At 40.9% G+C, this 19,830-nt stretch overlaps 1 protein-coding gene across 4 annotated transcripts in view; it reads left to right on the forward strand.

Annotated features, from left to right (window-relative positions):
• LOC117409338 (transient receptor potential cation channel subfamily M member 3-like) overlaps positions 1-19,830 on the forward strand; it is a 403,329-nt gene that overhangs the window by 314,547 nt on the left and 68,952 nt on the right. For all 4 annotated transcript variants that reach the window (XM_058996498.1, XM_034015222.3, XM_034015223.3 and 1 more), the window contains exons 9-10: positions 18,288-18,360; positions 19,604-19,704. In XM_058996498.1, coding sequence (XP_058852481.1) covers positions 18,288-18,360; positions 19,604-19,704 — 174 coding nt within the window. The remainder of the gene's footprint in view (positions 1-18,287; positions 18,361-19,603; positions 19,705-19,830) is intronic.

The raw sequence follows: 19,830 nt of genomic DNA on the forward strand, positions 1-19,830 counted from the left end.
TGACGAACAGATTTTCTACCGGTCTTTTCATGTTCCCTTCTTTACCTTTCATTTCTGGTAACCTTCATTCACCTGAAGTCAATGCAAAATTGAGATGACCCGTCCGTCTTGTCCACTAAAACAATCGGACTGTCCCAGTCACTTTGGGACTGCTCTATTACACCCAGACTGAGCATCTCTTCAATCTCCACCTTTATTACCTGCCTTTTGCGCTCAGGTGTGCGGTACGGCCTCTGGCGAACTGGCGTCGCCGGCTAAATCTCAATGTGATGGTGGGCTACTCGAGTCTGCTCCGGGACAGGAAAAAAAACGTCAGGAAACTCCGCCACCAGCGTCCGAGCCTGACATTTCTGTGTTGGCGTCAGATTATCTGCAATCTGTACCGACCCCTTTTTTCGCCAACATAGAAAGATCAGTCCCAGGTCTGTGACGTCATCTGCTTGCGCCACTAACAAAGCCTCCTGTTGCAACCAAGGCTTCAAGAGGTTTACATGATAAATGTGTTTTTCTCTGTCGTTCCGGCTGGCAAATCTCATAATCCATCGTCCCAATCTGGCGTGTAACCTCAAAAGGTCAGCAGTGTGGAGTAGTGGTTAGGGCTCTGGACTCTTGACCGGAGGGTTGTGGGTTCAATCCCCAGTGGGGGACACTGCTGCTGTACCCTTGAGCAAGGTACTTTACCTAGATTGCTCCAGTAAAAACCCAACTGTATAAATGGGTAATTGTATGTAAAAAAAATGTGATATCTGTGTAATGTGAAATAATGTATAATGTGATATGTTGTAACAATTGTAAGTCGCCCTGGATAAGGGCGTCTGCTAAGAAATAAATAATAATAATAATAAAAAGGTCCTTGCTTCTTCGCCAGAAGTTTGGACTCAGAGCTGGGTAACAATAGAAGCACCTTATCCCCTGGCTGAAACGTGCGTAACCGGGCCCCCCTGTTATATTGGGTCTCCTGTCTGTGCTGAGCCCGCTGCAAATTCTCATGCACCCATTTTCCCACAGACTCGAGACGTTTGCACAGGTCCAACACATACTGGACAGTATTGGTCAAATTGTCCTGCTGCTCCTCCCACATCTCTCTGCCCATACAACAGCTCGAATGGTGAAAACCCAGTAGAAGCCTGAAATACCTCTCTGATAGCAAAGAGAAGGGGAGGAATCAGCTGGTCCCAGTAGCGCACGTCAATGTCAATGAATCTGTGCAACATGTTTTTGAGGGTCTTATTAAAACGTTCTACAAGACCATCAGTCTGGGGGTGAAAGACCGAGGTCCTAATGGTCTTAATCCCCAAAAAGTTTACATGTTCCACGGACTAGCCGGGACATAAAGTTGTGCCTTGGTCGGTCAGTATTTCCTTGGGGCTCGTTGGCAACAGACATAGCAGACGCAGATCGGAGGGGAATGGCCTCTGGATAACGCGTAGCATAATCCAAAATGACCAATAGGTGTGTGTATCCTGCCACACTCCTTTCTAGCAGTCCCACTATATCTATTCCAATACGCTCAAACTGAGCTTCCACTAGGGGCAATGGCACCAGTGGAGCTTGTGGGACAGCTCTAGGGCTAGCTTTCTGACATTCCCCACAGCGTTCGCAAAAATGCCTGACGTCACCATCCAGCCCCAGCCAATAGAACAAGCCTCGCTTTGGTCTTGTCCTTTCCCAAATGACCAGACAGGGGAATAGCGTGAGCAAGCTGCAATAAATCCTCCTTAAAGAGCTGAGGAATGAGCAACTGGTGACGCACTCCCCCCGTCTGGGGTAATTTTTCAACATGGTACAACAGGTCTCGATTAATTTCAGTGAGGGTACATGGCGGCGCGTCTGGGCTCGACCACCCGACCGTTAACCACAGCTGCTTGATCAAAGAGCCTGCCGAGCACATCAGCACACCCTTGCTCGAGTCGGACGTCACAGGAACGAGCTAAAAAATCAGGTCCCATGGCTTCCAGCTCGGGGGCAGGAGGTAGCTAGCCCAATTCTCTCGGGCCCATCCGGCAGAGATGAATACTGGCAACGGTACACAGGACCACAGGAATACCAATACTGGTAAACTGTAAAACAAACTGGCGCACTCACAGGTGCTCAAAATAATAATGAAAAAAAGGCGAAATGAAAAGGGAAAATAAAACACAGTAATAAAACTACAAAATAAAGGTGCTGCTTACGCAGTGCCCCCACTGCCGCTAAGCCGGTCAGCTCGGGATCTCCGTCCTACGCCGATATGCACTATACTCTGGGGTGGCCAAGGTTCCCATATCACTACACACGTCCCCTCGGGTACGTAACAATAGATTTTAATGAAATTATTTATTTATTCCTCAGCCGTGCTTGCCTGTTTTGGTCGCTCGCTCCAACCACTGGCCTTCTCAGCCAGCGTCTCTGTGTGTTTCCAATCACGGCCACCCGAATGCACAACCAAGCGCAGTTCTTATGGGCCGAACAATCTCCCAAGGCCCGCCTCTCAGCCACTCAGAGGGAGGGAAAGCCAACACACCCTCTTCCCCACGTCATCACCATGACTGACAGGCGGATCTTACAAGACTGCTGCCCTCTTCCTGCAGTACTATGCATGTGCCAGATAGTCAGCACATATCTCCCCCGTTACACCTGTATATTTAATTTAATTATTTTCATTCTTACAACTGTATTAATAATTGTGTTTTGTCATTGATGCTACTCATTCATTTGCTGCTGTTTCTCCACCCTGAGACGTTCAAGTATTCTCTCATGTAACTGCCTGTGACAGGATGACATCACTGGCAAGTTATTTCTACCAGGAAGCAGACTCAGACACAAGAAAGCTGCAGATTTAAATGTGCTTTTGCACACTTTAATAATAAACAAATAACAAAACAAAACAAATAGGCACAATGGTCAAACAAACAGTTCAAACGACTCTGCAGGTTTAGACCAAGCCATTGTTTTCACACACACACAGCTTCATAACAATGATAATTTCTCTATATGTCCACAGTACAGTGCAGCAAAGCACAGCACAGCACACAAAACTAATCTCGAACACCAACATTAATTCAACTCTCATTCTAAATTACCACCTGTGAACCTATTTTACACACCCGTGGCCGGAGCCATAATTAATCATTTGAATTGACAGCTCCAGCCACATTCCCATCTGTGTTTGCAGGGAGGATTTTAACTCCCTCCCTACCACCCAATACTCCCCACACAAACAGACCAATGCTCTGGCAGGGCTTTCACCATGCCATGCTACCACACACCTACACTCACAATAATACAAAATACATTTAAATAATACCAAACATAATACAAAAATACAAATAAACATAGGGGTGGGGCATACCCCGTCACACTGCCACATTTAAATTCCTCCTTTGTGTTACTGTGAGTGTGCATAACTAGAGATTACTAACTCGCAAATGAGACGTGTCTTAATTTACTCCTTGGCATGATGTCTTACATGGGGTGAAATATCATTCTTTTGAGAATTTGTGTGTAGGAGCTATGAACCTTTATATGACGTAGTCAAAGGTACACTGTAAAGTGAATATGTGTGCATATAGTAAGACGTCTTAATTTACTCATTAGCAAGACATCTTTGATGTGGTGAAGTAGCATTATTTTGCAAGTTTGTATGTAGGAGCTATGAATCATTATTTGATGTAGAATGTCGTGAATGCGTGAATATCCAATATCCAATTTCAACCTAACTTCTCCAGGGTTTGTTTCACCTGTGTGATTTTGAGATTTGTTTTACACATTTTAACTGACTGCCTTTTTTTATCTTTGAAAGTCATCAAAAAAAAAAAAAAGTAGTACAGACTAACATTTTATTTTTTGGTTCAGGACACTAGAGAATCCATTTTTAAATTATTATTCAAGAGATGTTGGCTTTTATAGAGATAAAGGCACAAACACTTTTTATTCTGTTACCTGAAGGACCCTACAACACTCCCTGAAAGTTTTGTTGAAATGTCTGTAAATATGGGCAAAATACAAAATATTCTTTCACCTGAGTGACATTTATGAATTTAGATCATTTTGTTAAAAAACAAACATTCATGGTGTAGAACTGAACATTTTGTTTTAAAAAGAAATATTACTGAGAACACCTATATTATATAAATGAATCCCTGTCAGATCAACTATATTATATAAATGAATCCCTGTCAGATCAACTATATTATTTAAATGAATCCCTGAAATTCTGTAAGGTGGAAATGTTTATATTATTGTGTGCATATCAATTTCTGTACATAAATGTAACTATATACACCAAATATCCTATTATCCAAGCAGCATATTACAAACAGCAAGAACAACAGAATAAATGGTGCTAACTACAAAACACTTACAATTAAAAGCAAACATGGTACAATTGCAATGCCATAATCAACTTTTTTTTCTCAGGATCTTTATCAGCAATAATGGACATTACACTAGATTATTTTCTCAAAACAAATATTTATAAATAAAATAATAGTTCTTTATTCCATTATTATCAGTAGTAACAAAAAAAGACATTACTGATATAAATTTAGTTCATGAAACAGAATTTGCTAATATCCACTTGTTTCTTGATATTTATAAGTGTTGTAAAAACATATATATTGAAGAGAATATAGTGACCATCCTACAATTCCTACAGGAACTGCTGTAAGCAGGAAGTCCCCTTCTCTGAAAGTGTACCTGGCCACCATATATGCATGCCATGACCCTGTTGACTCGGTGTCCCCAGGCGCCCATTGCCTGGTGACCCGTTTTCTGAACGACGCTCAGTGATTACGTCCACCTAGAGTGGAGTCTAGACCATGTACCAGAGGCTCTCACTAAAGCGCCGTTTGAGCCTATACATTCCATAGAGTTGAAAACACCTCTCTATGAATACAGCCTTTCTATTAGCCATCAAGACCACAAAGCGGGTCACTGAGCTACAGGCTCTGTCAGTGCACAGCTCCTGTATGCGCGGCTGGGATGACAGAAACGGTATCGTTACGAACGAACCCCGCATTCCTCCCTAAGGTGGTTACGGTTTTCCACTTAATCAGTGGAGCTAGAGGCTTTCCATCCCCCTCCCTTTTCTTCGGAGGACGATCGGAGACTAAACTCCCTCTGCCCGGTTCGGGTATTGAAATGTTATGTTGACAGGACCAGAGCTCTGCGTCAATCTGACCAGCTCTTTGTCTGTTATGTTATAAGGACCCTAGGTCAAGCCCTCTCAAAACAGCTGCTGTCTCGCTGGATTGTGGACACAGTTTCAACTGTATATACTAATGCCGGCCTACCCCCACCTGGATGGGTGGCCGCGCACTCTACCAGAGGAGTGGCTAAATCATGGGCCCTCTTTAGCCTTTTGTGGTCCTATGTTGGACCCTGTCTGACATCATCAAAAAGATGTAAAGCACAGGTCTCTATTCGTTTTTTCACCAGAAAAAGCCGAGAAAACTATTCAATGGCCAAGTGAGACTGATAGGAGCCGAGAGAAGCCAAAAAAAAAAAAATCTCAGCAATACAAATAGCCCCGGCACCACAGAGATAACACGGCCATAAACAAAACATCCAGCGCTCAAAGAATATCACAGACATTTGCAGAGCTTTGTGAGATGTTACAGTAATAAAATAATGACTTGGACTGCATTATTGAGGAGATGATTTATCAGTATGCACGACTATGAAGAGGTATGTGAAAAATACCTGTTGATATGTTATGCAGTGCCTTTTAAACCTGCTTTACTGTAAAAAAAAAAAAAAAACTGCGTGTGAAAATAAATTGGACCTGACGCGCCTGAGACACGCTGAATAAATGGACCACAAAGGGTTAGAGGAGCCTCATTGTCTGATATATGTACTGCGGCTAGCTGGACTACTCTGCATACTTTCACCAGTTTCTACTGACTTAATGTGGTAGATCCCTCAATGCCTTCATTAGGCACAAGGGTCCTTGAGGTTGCACACGCGCACCGCTAACTAAGGTTTTGCGGTGTTGAGTCGTCCCTCGTCTGCTGTCTCCGCTCACGCTCCCTTGCAAAGTCTTTGGTATACTTTCCTAAAAGTATTGTTGGTGGTCGTCTTCGAATTGAAAGGGGACGTTAGGTTATGGATGTAACCGTGGTTCCACGAAAGAGAAGATGACCACCAACCTGCCTTTACAGGTTCGATGCAAACGAGGAAGTGAGCTCTGTGGAGTGACTATTTGTTCCCTCGGGAGGCGGGACCGAGGACATCACTCCCCGGAGGGGCCTATAGGCTGCTCTGATATAAAATACTCAGTGAATACCTGACCTGTGGCAGGCATATCCCAAAAGTATTGTTGATGGTTGTCTTCTCTTTCAGGGAATGTTTTTAGGCATACGGCCATGACCCCTCCCATGGACTACAACATCCCAATACACATTTTGAATATACAGGCAGGGCTCTCGTCCTGCGACATTGACCACTTGCTTACCCTAGAATGTGGCCCCAAGTTGTTCCCATGCTGTGCCAGATATTGTTGGGCATACAAATTGGTTTGGGTAACCAAATATTTCAAAATGTCTTCAGTGATGAACAACTGAAAAATGTTAATTGGGGTAAACTCAGTTGTGTTCACACTGGTAACTGGTGCGCCAGAAAAAGGGGGTATTTGAGGCTGGATGATGTTAGGGGTGATCCAGTGGTAAAATGGCAAAAACCTACCACCCCTCAGACCAGGCCCACCTACTGCACTTAGTTCAGGCAGAGGCTCAGGCTCAGTTTCCATAGGCTCTTCCTGACCTCTGTTGATCTCCTCACTGGAGGGAGTGCCACTTGGTTCACATTCATTACCAGAGTCATCTGGCACAAAATCTCTGAGCCAGATTCCTTTAGGAGGTTAGCAACAACATCTGTACTTAGCTGCCTTCTTGCCATTTTCTCCCCAAAATAACCTCCACTGCCCAGTACAAATCAAATTATAAATAAAAAAATGCCATAACAAAATTAGATCCTATACAGTTACAACGTGTGCTGTGATAATACGCAGCGGTACTGTAATCTTTGTGTTTATCATTTGAGCACAAGAACATACTGTAGAAAAAAAACAAAGTACAAACAAACTTTATTGAACAACAGTCCTTGTACTACTGTACTACTATTGCCATTGTATATATAAGTTGTTTTAAATCCTAACTTGTTACATCTTATCTTATATTGTATTTAGTAATACAAACTTGCACTTCCTGTAAACATTGTATTTAAATATTGTTCTTGCATTATAACCTTGTATTGCCCTGTAACACTTGTAAGTCACCTTTGATAAAGTCGTCTGCCAAATAAATAAATAATAATAACAACAACAACAGTACGATAAGAAAAAAAAGAATTTTAGGGCACTCACATTTCACCAATGCTGACAAATCCCCTTACATTTTAGAGTAAAAGTCTAGATCATTTTGAATTTTCCATTTTGGATCTTATTATAGTTTCCATAAGTTTACATATAATAGAAGTCAGGCTTATTGGTCTGTAGTTTTCTCTGTCTCTCCCCTCTCTCCCTGCTCCTCCTACCCCCACTGTCACCTCTCGCCGAAACCTCTGCTCTCTCTCCCCCTCTGTCCTTGCCTCCACTGCTCTCTCTCACCTCCCTCCTATCGACTCCTTCTCACAACTCTCTGTAGACTCTGCTACCTCCACCCTCTTCTCCTCCCTCACCTCCTCCCTCGACTCCCTCTGTCCCCTCACCTCCCGACCTGCTTGCCCCTCCCCTCCCCAACCCTGGCTCTCCTCTGCGCTCCGCTCAGCAAGAATCACACTGCAATCTGTTGAAAAGAAATGGAAGAGAACCAAACTCCCTGCTGCCCTAGACCTCTACTGCACTCTCCTCTCCTCCTTCTCCTCTACTCTCTCCTCTGCTAAATGTACTTATTTACAATCTGTAATCCAAGCCTCCACTAACCCAGGTAAACTATTCTCTACCTTCTCCCTCCTAAACCCTCCCACCATCCTCCTTCCTCCTCTATCTCCCCTGATGACTTTGCCTCTTTCTTCTCTTCTAAAATCTCAGATATCCACAAACTCTTTAACACCTCTCCCTCCCCCGCACCTCCTCCTGCTCCAACTCCTACACCCACTGCATCCCCTACTAACTCACCCTCCTTCTCCACCTTCTCTCCCCTCTCAGACTCTGACCTCTCCTCCCTGCTCCAAGGTCACAAACCCACCACGTATGCCCTGTACCCCCTCCCCACTCACCTCTTTCAAGCTGCTGCTCCTGCTCTACTTCCCTTCATCTCCTCCCTTCTCAACACCTCTCTCCTTTCTGGTCTCTTTCCCTCTGCCTTCAAACAAGCCTCTATCCCTCCCCTCCTCAAAAAACCTACCCTCGACCCCACCTCCCTCCAGAGCTACCGTCCTGTCTCCCTCCTACCCTTCCTCTCCAAAACCCTCGAGCAGGCTGTACACCGCCAGTTCTCTGCTCGACCCTCTCCAATCTTGCTTCCGCTCCTCTCACTCCACTGAAACTGTCCTCCTGTCTGTCACTAACTCACTAAACTCTGCCCGTGCTGCCTCTCTCTCCTCTGTCCTAATTCTCCTCGACCTCTCTGCTGCCTTAGACACTGTTGATCACTCTATTCTACTATCCTCTCTCGCTGACCTGGGAATCTCTGGTACTGCTCTGGCCTGGTTCTCCTCCTACCTCTCCAACTGCACTTACCAGGTAACCTGGCGTGGAGCAACCTCCACATCTCGCCCTCTCTCAACAGGAGTCCCCCGAGGTTCAGTATTGGGTCCTCTCCTGTTCTCTCTCTACACCTGCTCCCTGGGCCCCCTCATCACATCCTATGGTTTCTCATACCATTTCTATGCTGATGATGCTCAGATTTTATTATTATTATTATTTATTTCTTAGCAGACACCCTTATCCAGACGACTTACAGTTGTAAACAAATACATTTCAAGAATCACAGTACAAGTAATAATACAATTAAGAGCAAGATAAATACAATGACTTTGGTTCTAGCAAGTACAAGTATGACAAAATACGATTCAATAATGGAGCAGATAACAGTGTCAGTGATAGTTGCATCAGGATATAATTAAATACAAAATACTACAGATTAAATAACACTTGTGACAGATTACAGTACTCTAAAGTACAGGATTAAATGCAGTAAAATAGGGGGCAGATAAGAGCAAGTAAAGCGCATTTAAGGAAAAGTGATGTGTCCAGGGGAAAAAACAGAGGAGTTCTACAGGTGCTGTCTGAGGAGGTGAGTCTTGAGGAGGTGCCGGAAGGTGGTCAGGGACTGGGCAGTCCTGACATCTGTAGGAAGGTCATTCCACCACTGCGGGGCAAGGGTGGAGAAGGAGCGGGCTCTGGAGGCAGGGGAGCGTAAAGGAGACAGAGCCAGTCTTCTAGTGCAGGCGGAGTGGAGAGGTCGAGTGGGGGTGTAGGGAGAGATGAGGGTCTGGAGGTAGCTGGGTGCAGTCTGGTCAAGGCATCTGTAGGCTAGTACAAGAGTCTTGAACTGGATGCGAGTGGTGATCGGGAGCCAGTGGAGTGAGCAGAGCAGTGGAGTTGAGTGGGAGAAGTGAGGCAGAGAGAACACCAGGCGGGCAGCAGAGTTCTGGATGAGCTGGAGCGGACGGGTGGCGGACACAGAGAGGCCAGCCAGGAGGGAGTTGCAGTAGTCTAGGCGGGAGAGTACCAAGGCCTGGACCAGGAGCTGGGTGGCGTAGTTGGTGAGGAAGAGTCAGATTCTTTGTATGTTGCTCAGGAAGAATCAGCAAATGCGTGCAGAGTGGAGATGTGCTGGGAATAAGAGAAGTAGGGCTCCAGGGTGACTCTGAGGTTCTTAGCTGAGGAGGAGGGAGAGAGTGTGGTAGATTCCAGAGGAACAGAGATAGAAAGATCAGAAGAGGAGGGAGGAGGAGGAATCCAGCATTTCATTTTTTTTTTTAAAACATGTTTTTAATAAGGACGTACATGGTACGTCCAATGGCAGTCAAGTGGTTAATGTCATCATTGGTATACCTCTGCTGATAATCAAGCTGCGCCCTCATCATTTCAGTTTCTGATAAACTCTTTGGAATCATATCTGAGTAGTTCATTTCTGTTTGACTTTGAAATTTGCGATGCCAGAAGGCAACCGATCTTTGGAAGTGATGACAGATTTTATTCCTAAGCTTCTCAGTTCTATACTCAGGAGCTTCGATTCCTTCATCCAGCAACAATTCTATGTAACACTGTTGTACATATGACACAGAGAGAAATTCTGTTCCATCTATAACTCCCTTTTGGATCTCAGCCAGATGACGAAAGGTGATACCAAACACTTTATAGGTCTCGTTGATATTCTTTTCTTGTTGTGCTTTGACTGCATGTAGGGGTTTCTTGTTGGTGTAATTACACATAACTTCTCTTGCTACACAATCTTGGTTTTCCAGTTGAACAATTACACATGCATCATTCCTTAATTGTGCAGCTTACAGAAATCTTGCACCAGCTTCAAATGTTAGACATTGTGTCAGTGGCTCTTATACAGTGATTTATTTTATACCGCTTGTTTTCCTGACTGTGGCAGGATGGACGTGTGGTGACGTCAGGCCAGAAGCAGAAAAGAAAAACACAGGCAGTACTGCAGGCAAAAGACGTGGTGTGCTGTTTATTTAAATAATGCAAAAATAAAATAAAAGGTTTAAACACAAAAACAGTGCTCACAGTTTAACCCTTTTCAGTCCATTTATTAAGTGCGTGTCAGGCGCGTCAGGTCCAATTTATTTTCACACGCGCAGTTAATTTTAGACGCGCTGTTTAAAAGTATTTTTTTATCCCACAGTCAAACGGGTTTAAAAGGCCCTGCATATCAACAAAGCACTCACTAGGCATCTCCAGCCCCGCCCCACCCTTTCGTTCACTATAGCTTTCACATATGCTACGAAATAAATAATAATAATAATAATAGTCGTACATACCGATCAATCATCTCCTGATCACTCGTTTTATCACCAAACGCCTCAATAATGCGATCCAAGTCATTATTCTATAACTATAACATCTGAAAAAAGCTCTGCAAATGTCCATGATATTCTCTGAGCGCTGATGCAGTCACAGCCAGCTTGTTTCCTTATGGCCTCTATTATCAGATGCCAGGGGCAAGTATGACTATTCATGAGATGTGCCTTTTTTTTTTTTTTTTTCGGCTTGTCTCGGCTCCTGTCGCTCCCACTCGGCCATTGAATGGTTTTCTCAGCTTTTTCCGGAGAAAAAACTACTTGCGTCTTTTTGATGATGTCGGACAGGGTCCGACCTTGGACCGGATAGGAATAATTGCAATGTCGGACCAGGTCCGACATAGGATTAAACAAAATAATCACGAACACAAACAATAATACGATCCCAGGTCAGGCTGGGCAGTTGCTGTCACTGTTCCTAGAATCCTTCCTATTTTAAATTTCACTCTCCCTCCTCGCTCGCTCTCGTTCCTCCTCTGAACACCCACCACCAACATGGAGAGCTACAGGCTATTTATACCGTGACTGAGGGGTTTAACTAGCTAGTAATTATTCTATTACCCCTCGGCCACAATCTGCACAAGTTTATTAATTACTCCTGGCAGAGGACAAGCTACTAAACTCGCCTCTGCCAGAACACGTTTGAAATAAAAACAATAAACAAACAATGCGGCTACACCGTCATTTTTCTACATAAATAGATCATAAAACAAACATAAAATAACACAGGGGCAGAGGGGGAGGCCCCGTTCTAAAAATAAATAACAAATAAATGTACAGGGCTCCTCGCCCTGTTACACTGACATATAATGCACAATTCTACTTTTGTGTGAGGCAGACTGGCTCTAGTCATTCGAGATTTTCTCTTGGTAGGTGTACAGTCAGTATTATCCCTTCTTCACAAAAGAAACACAACACTTAGGTCTAATGGATTTAATCAAATATTTTAAACATATATATCAAACAAAATCACAGAAAATGTGAACAAAAATACATATCAAAGCAAGACCTGACACTGTTTCCATGAAGTCGTGCAATTGTAATCCTAGCACTGTGTGGTCTTGTATTGTCCTGCTGAAAAAGCGACACTTCCGGAGTGGCTTGCAGGAAAAACTGTTGCCTCAAGGACTTTGTCAATGTATCGCTGAGCAGTAAGGTTGACCCCCTTTCTAAATGACCGACTTCCTTTTAACCCTGGGAATGAAGTGTCAAGCCAAACAGTCCAGGGCACTCTGTTCCCATTACTTAGCGCCCTCACAGGTCGGGAGGGAGATTTACCACCAAGAATCATTGTCTTTCTGTCACAGTGCCCAATGAGCTATTGATGTAAAACAGATTGTTGTGTTTTCATTGTGCATGGGTATATACTGAAAAAGGTAACAAAATAGAAATGTGATTTTTATGTTACTCGGCAGATTCTCACATTGGACTGAAACAGACATTTCCTTTCTTGGTAAATTTCTACTCTCAAGTACAAGTGTTATGCTTACATGATCAAAGCCTATAATGTCTTCTTGCTTCTGAAGGTTTATTTATGTGGTCGCAATCCCTGTTTTGAAGCCAACAGTTCCAATGTACAAGAGTCATTTGAAAACATGTGCCTTTTACCTTTCCCTTTTAATTATCTGCATGGTGTTTTGCATTGTACCCAGCTTCCTAGATAAGAATGCTGCCTGATATATATATATATATATATATATATATATATATATATATATATATATATATATATATATATTTAGAGGTCGGCACGGGTAGAAAATCTATTATTATTATTATTATTATTATTTATTTCTTAGCAGACGCCCTTATCCAGGGCGACTTACAATCGTAAGCAAAAACATTTCAAGCGTTACAATACAAGTAATACAATAAGAGCAAGAAATACAATAACTTTTGTTCAAGCAAAGTACAAGTTTGACAAACCACAATTCAATAATACAGCAGGTAATAGTGATAGTTACATCAGGACTTTAATACATCTTTATGTAATACAAAGTACTACAGGTTAAAAACTTGGCAGATTACAGTATTCTGAAGTACAGGATTAAATGCAGTAAAATAGGGGCTGATAAGAGCAAAATAAAGCACATTTACATGAAGGGTGATAGTGTCCCGGGATACAAACAGAGGAGTTCTACAGGTGCTCTTTGAAGAGGTGAGTCTTAAGGAGGCGCCGGAATGTGGTCAGGGACTGGGCAGTCCTGACATCTGTAGGAAGGTCATTCCACCACTGCGGAGCAAGGGTGGAGAAGGAGCGGGCTTTGGAGGCAGGGGAGCGTAGCGGTGGTAGAGCTAGTCTTCTAGTGCAGGCGGAGCGGAGAGGTCGAGTGGGGGTGTAGGGAGAGATGAGGGTCTGGAGGTAGCTGGGTGCAGACTGGTCAAGGCATCTGTAGGCTAGTACAAGAAATACTTATTAAATACATTAAATACTTATTACCGGGTACCTGGATCTTTTTCGGGTAATGATTAAAAAAAATTAAAAATCCCATATATTAATGTCTTAAGTGCATGATTTATATTTAAATACTATATAGTACTGTAGCAGGGCGGTAGAGAGCCCTGTACATTCGTTTATTTATTTTCAGAACGGGGTTTCCCCCTCCACCCGTGTTATTTTGTGTTTGTTTATGTATTTATTATTTAGATTTGTCGGCAAAGCCCCGTATGTTTTGTTTATAAATATGACGGCGTAGTTGGTTTGTTTTGTTTAGCGTGGATGGGTAGCCCCATCCACAGTAGTTAAAAACTTGTGTAATTGTGGCCACGATATAAAAGTCTGCAGCTCGCTGCACTCTGGGTGGGTGTACGAGAGGAGCGTAGAGAGCGAGGAGGAGAGCGAAAACGAAACTGAATAAAAATAGACATAGGAACAGTGAAGGCAATCTGCCCAGCCTGACCTGTGTTGTTTTATTTATTCTGTGTTCGTGACTTGTTTTTGTTTAAAATATTTATTTTCGCTCTGTGAGCACAGTGTGTTTTTTTGTTTAAACCTTTTATTTATTTTTGTTATTTGTAAATAAAACGGCGTCCAGCCGCGTCTTTCTTTTGAAACTGCAATACCTGGTGTCAGTGCATTAGTTCCTGCTTCTGCCGTGACGTCACCGCCCAGCCATCCTACCACAAGTACACATACATTTAGTCCCTTCAGTGCTGTAGACTTGTATAACCTTTTTCAGTACTGGAAACATTGAAATAATAATAAAAAAAACTCTCAGTTTAAATACAGTTATTAATGTTAAATGCACATCATGCTGCAGGATTCTTTGCAACATATGTTGGCCATATTCCGCTGTTATTGTTGTTGTTAACATGGCTGTTATGTTCAGTTTTAAAACTAATGCAGTAGTACAGCACCGCTATTACGTTATGGACTGTCGAAATAGTTACCGTAAATTGAGCCAGATGGGTTTTGATGGCAGTCGCAAAAGAGAAATGTGCGTCTGTTTGGTTGTCACAATAAAGTGCCATTCCTGATCACTAAATTCTGTCTTGTGAATACATAACAATGGCATCCAAGCAAAGCATTGGGAGGAATTTCTTTACCAAGCAGGTGAATTGCAAACTCTGCTGAAGAAAACATTTAATTGAAAGGAGGAAGCACACTTACTTAATGTGCTCCACATTACTTTATTTTTATTGTATTTATTTGTTTATTTATTTTTAAATAAAGGCTACTTATTTTATCTTTTTGGTAAGAAACTATATCTGCGCAATAACTGTAGATAAAGCATTCCGTATTGGAAGCCACACGGTTATTCTAAATGGATCACAGAGTTATCACTGACATAAACCAAACAGGATGTTATGTTGTTTTGTTTCCGTTTTAGTTCCTGAGAAGAATAGTCACCGCAGTTATTAATATTGAGGTGTACTTGCCACTCTCTGTTATTGTTTTCTGTAAAACATTGATATCCTCTCAGTTAAGAAAAGGCTTAAATCATGCAAAGCTTGTTTTAACATTGTCTTTATTACGCCGGCCAGAGACCCGCGCTTACAACTGTATTGTCATATTTTCTACATTTTTTTAAAATTCTCAAATGAATAAATCAAAACCACAGGTTTTCGGGTACCCGTGCCAACCTCTAATATATATATATATATATATATATATATATATATATATATGGAGTTAAAACCTATGAATGCAAACCTATAGGTGACCACATGACTACCTGCCTGCCTTACACTGTTGGTAGTGATATTAAGGTTAAGATTTAGGTTAGAGTTATATTTAGGGGATAATAGTTGTATTGGTAAGTTCACTATAAAAAGTGAGAGTAAATAAGCGTTGAAAGGGTGGGGACAATTTCACTATCCTAGGAAATGCAAATATAACAGACTACCTGAAAGTAAAGCATGCAAAATGAGAGCTTTATTTAAAAATAATATGGTACCACCAGATACAATGTTTGAAAATAAAACGTCAAGTGTCTTGTCACGAAATCTGCGTGTTCAGATTTCTTTATGTACTCTTTTTATTTGCTCAGCACACACTCTTATCTCAGGGGAGACGTTAGGAGGACAGAGATGTTATTACTCCTAGTGGGATATAGTTCGTGCTCTGGACCCGCAGTATATTCGGATGACCAATATAGTACCCAAGAAATTGACAGACTCATGCATCTAAAGTGTTTTTACCAATCAGAGTATGATCAGTACTCCTTCGGTTTATTAACAGTTAAATATTGTATTGAGTAGCTACTGGCTACTTCATATCCCCAGCTGACAGACGTTCTGGGCAGTCCAGTGTCTTAACAGATATTAACGTTAACACTTTAATACATCTTTATGTATTCGTGCAGCCGGCAGGCCTGGCCACGACCACGACACTAAATACACCCAGTAGCCTCTTTTCAGCACATTCAACAAATGTTCTCCTATCTTCTAAACATAGCGTGAGTCCCTTATAGCAATACATGCAATACATGTGAGATAAAATAATAATTGATTAATGCTTACCCTTTAATATAGATCGTAAAAGGATATGACTGTCTTCACCAGGCAAATTAAACTGAGTTAAATCAGTTCAGTTGTGTTTTTGGTTTGCAGAAGATGGACCACCTTGCCCTGTCTGGGATGAGTGTGGTACTCCATTGAAATTACTCTGGAGTTTTATAGGTTTTTCGTCTCATTGGAATACATGGGACGCCTCAATTAAATCCAATCATTAATCAGGTGAGACAGCTCTTTATCCCTTTTACAAATAATAGTTTTCAAAAGATCCGGACTAACTTTTCAGAATTAATAGGTGTCATGTACTCAATAAATTCAAAACTCATTTCTTGTCTAACTCCAAACCTATGATCTCATTTCTTTGCTTTCCTCCGAGCCCCTCCTTTATCTGAAAAGTTAAGTGAACCAAGGTTCCCAGGATCTTGGTTTATAATATAATATAAAAACACTACTGCATGCAAAACACTAATTTTATATGTGTTATATATGAGAGATGTTCTTAATATGTGACATCATCTTCTAAGTGATTATATTATGCTAAATTAAAGGTATGTGTTTATTTTAACTTCATATTTTTTCATCATTTTGTTAATGAGTCAGTTTTGATTCCATATACCATTGTCTAACAGAGTATTTGACACAAGTTTGTCTCATACAATATTCAAGTCATTTAGTTTCACTAAGTTTAAGTGGTAATAGTTTTCATTACAATTATTTCACCACATTATAAGGAATCCATCTACCATCATTAGACAATAGTATAGTGGATTAATAGCAAGGTACATTATAGTATATTATTACAAACTTAACACAAAAACATAACACAACACCTTTTAACTTCTATACTTCAATGGATATCATAATGTCTAGAAGTCTTATTGTTCAATAGAAAGAAGAATAAACTTGTACCATTTTCCCATTTAAGTAAATCGAATACTGCTCCAGGTTTTAATCTTCTTATCACTACAGCAAAGTCGTGACCAAGCAATAATACTTGTCAGTTGTAAATAATATGTTTTCTCATTATAGCAAATACTTACAACATATTATTAATCTTATGAAATAACTGTTATGAACTATAAACAGTGTCAATTAGCACTGAACCTGTTTCATTATAAGATAATCTTTCTATTAATTTACCTCTGTTTATCAGTTGCTATAATATTACTTTGGTGAATCCCTCTTAAGATTTAAATCCAAATATATGCCAGTATAACTGCATTCAACTAGGCGTGACCCTTCTCTTTGTTCATACAAAATCCAGCTGAGACAGAATTTCTTTTCTTAAAACCTTGGCTGTTCAGTTTTAATGTTAATTTATTGTTGTATAGAATTCTTTTCTTATCTTGTTTTTGGAAAACATAAATTTGTCGATTAACGTTCACTTTTAGCCGGAATGGTGCTTTTTATCAAGCGTCATGCTTTCTGAAGATAAGATATACTAGTGGTAAATCGTTCATTATATATATTTTCTTAGGGATTCTCAGACCACTAAGTATTTAATTAAATACATGTGTAATTCCAAACAAGAGAGGACTGACCTATTTCATGGAGCAAGAGAACCACCTACTAGTGGTACAAGGATACTCTTTCTTTATCCTTCCTAATATCTTTGACACTTAATTTTATAATACATTCAATATTTAAAATCGCCTAGTACATATTCAGCATATCCATATGTTCCCAGCAGGATTCAGCTTCTGTACCAGGTTTCGCTCTTAGTTGTTTCCACACGAAGTCCCTTGATCCAATGTTTCTCCATCACAGGTGTGGATTTCCATGGCCTGACTTCATTCCTATAAGATACTTGGACACGTTTAGCTGTAAATATTATTTCTTTATATTTCCTTTTGTTCGCACAGAGTCACTTTGCGAGGTACGCCTTCCATCCAGAACACTGAAGGAGGCCAAAACTCACTGTTATTCATATTTTCTGGTATCCAATTACTGTTCTGCCTCACATCATCAGTTGGCAGACACAATACAACTGAATCTGATTCAATTGATGAACCAACAGCTGCAGCTACTGAGATCCTCCTAGCTGATTCAGCGTTACTTGCGACAGTCTTTAAAAATGTATATTGTGGGGCCTTTATTGCCAGTGGAAGTGCACAATATTTACTTTTTATCTCATTATTTCTGTAGCAATATCCACTTATCTGTAGTTCATATGTAGTAAATTAATATAAATCTTTATCAGTTTATTAGCACCGACTTAATGGGGTTCACCTGCTCAACTTTTTGGGAAATCATGTTGTTAAATACAGAATTATAGAGGAAAACAGATCAAGCAAAGGTGCTGAAAGAACCGGTACCAGACTACCATCAGATCATGAAATAATTAATAATCTTTTCTCTTTTAAAAATGACAGATCACTGTATTTAGAATGGGATCAGAAGGACATCAAGACATTGACTTAGCCATCCTGACAGCTCTTCTGAAAGGTAATGTTCCTAAAGCAAATCCTTTGGACTCTTTAGCTAATCCAGGGGGAGTAGCTCAATCTGATGCAGGCCTGGAGAACATGTTTCATGCTTCATTGCTCTCAATCAGTCTGTCATCCCTCATGAGAGAATTGTCTGAAACTATTGATCATGAAGATCACAAGGAAGATATTCCTTTGCTTTTCTTTGAAATGACAAGATAGTTAGTCACTAGAAATGTGCATCCATGTGCATCCTGTTTGTCTTCATTACTTGAGCAATTAAAAAGACGGTTTTGTTTTGGTCCTACCTGAAGAAGGTCTGATTTAGGCTTTGGACAACCTAATTTTATATTCTTTTTTTTCCTGAACTGAAAGCAAGGAAAATGGCGTATGAATTAAAAAATTTACATGATTTTTGACGGCAGCCATCGTTCATGAAAAAATATACAACTACGTATTGCATATGGATTTCGAAAGGGAGTAGACACAAGTGGCCCATACCCTGCCTGGCAACAGAGATGTCAAGATTTAGTCTAATTATGAGTGGTGGAGGCTAGCCGCATATTTGGTATTGTGTAGCCAATACAAACACAGTAAAATTTGACAGACAGAGGGCGATTGAAGGTGGAGTACACAAAGAATACAGAAGGCTAAGGCTACAAAAAACTAAAAATGGGTCGGATTCTGTCATGTTAGCCAATAGCAATACAGTAGACCTTGGAAAGCATGACGTAAGGTTCGCAAATGTATGAAACAGGCGCTAGAGGCCCACCCGCGATATACGGTTATTACAGGTCAGCATGGTTATTGCACTGTGATTATTTTAAAACATAAATACTTGTTTTACTTTTACAAAATTACATGTAGGTTTAACCTCCCTAGCCTCTTATGACGAGCCACCACTGGATGTAATCCTGCTGTACTCAATGTGAAAACATTTATTATCAAATTTGTTCACTCTCATTGAAATATCCTCAATGATACTAGTACAAAAATAAACTTAAATTAAGGTACTGTAGACAAATGTTTTAATACAGTGGAGTCTATTAAATGTACTCAAATTAAATCTAAATATTGCCAGTTTAGAATATAATGTAATATAGTGTATTAAAAATCTAACAGTACATATACCTGTGTATGTACTCAGGAGTTTAAACAATGGTTGCATTTAAATTGTTAAAATAAGACTATCCTATTCCGCAGCCGCTAAAGTATGACATCACTAGCACTCACTGCAGATTTTTTTATTTTTTTTTAAACAGGAGCAAATGCATCAGCACCAGATCAGCTGAGCTTAGCCTTGGCATGGAACAGAGTTGACATTGCACGGAGTCAGATCTTTATTTATGGACAGCAATGGCCGGTAAGGTATAGAACACCAATATTTTTGGCACACCAAACTGTGTCTAAATATAAAATGTAATTGAGAAGAAACTGCAATCTACAGGAAGATTGTGATTTTGTTTTTCTGAAACCAACTAAAGCATAT

Source organism: Acipenser ruthenus, chromosome 2, assembly GCF_902713425.1.
Source record: "Acipenser ruthenus chromosome 2, fAciRut3.2 maternal haplotype, whole genome shotgun sequence".
Lineage (NCBI taxonomy): Eukaryota > Metazoa > Chordata > Actinopteri > Acipenseriformes > Acipenseridae > Acipenser > Acipenser ruthenus.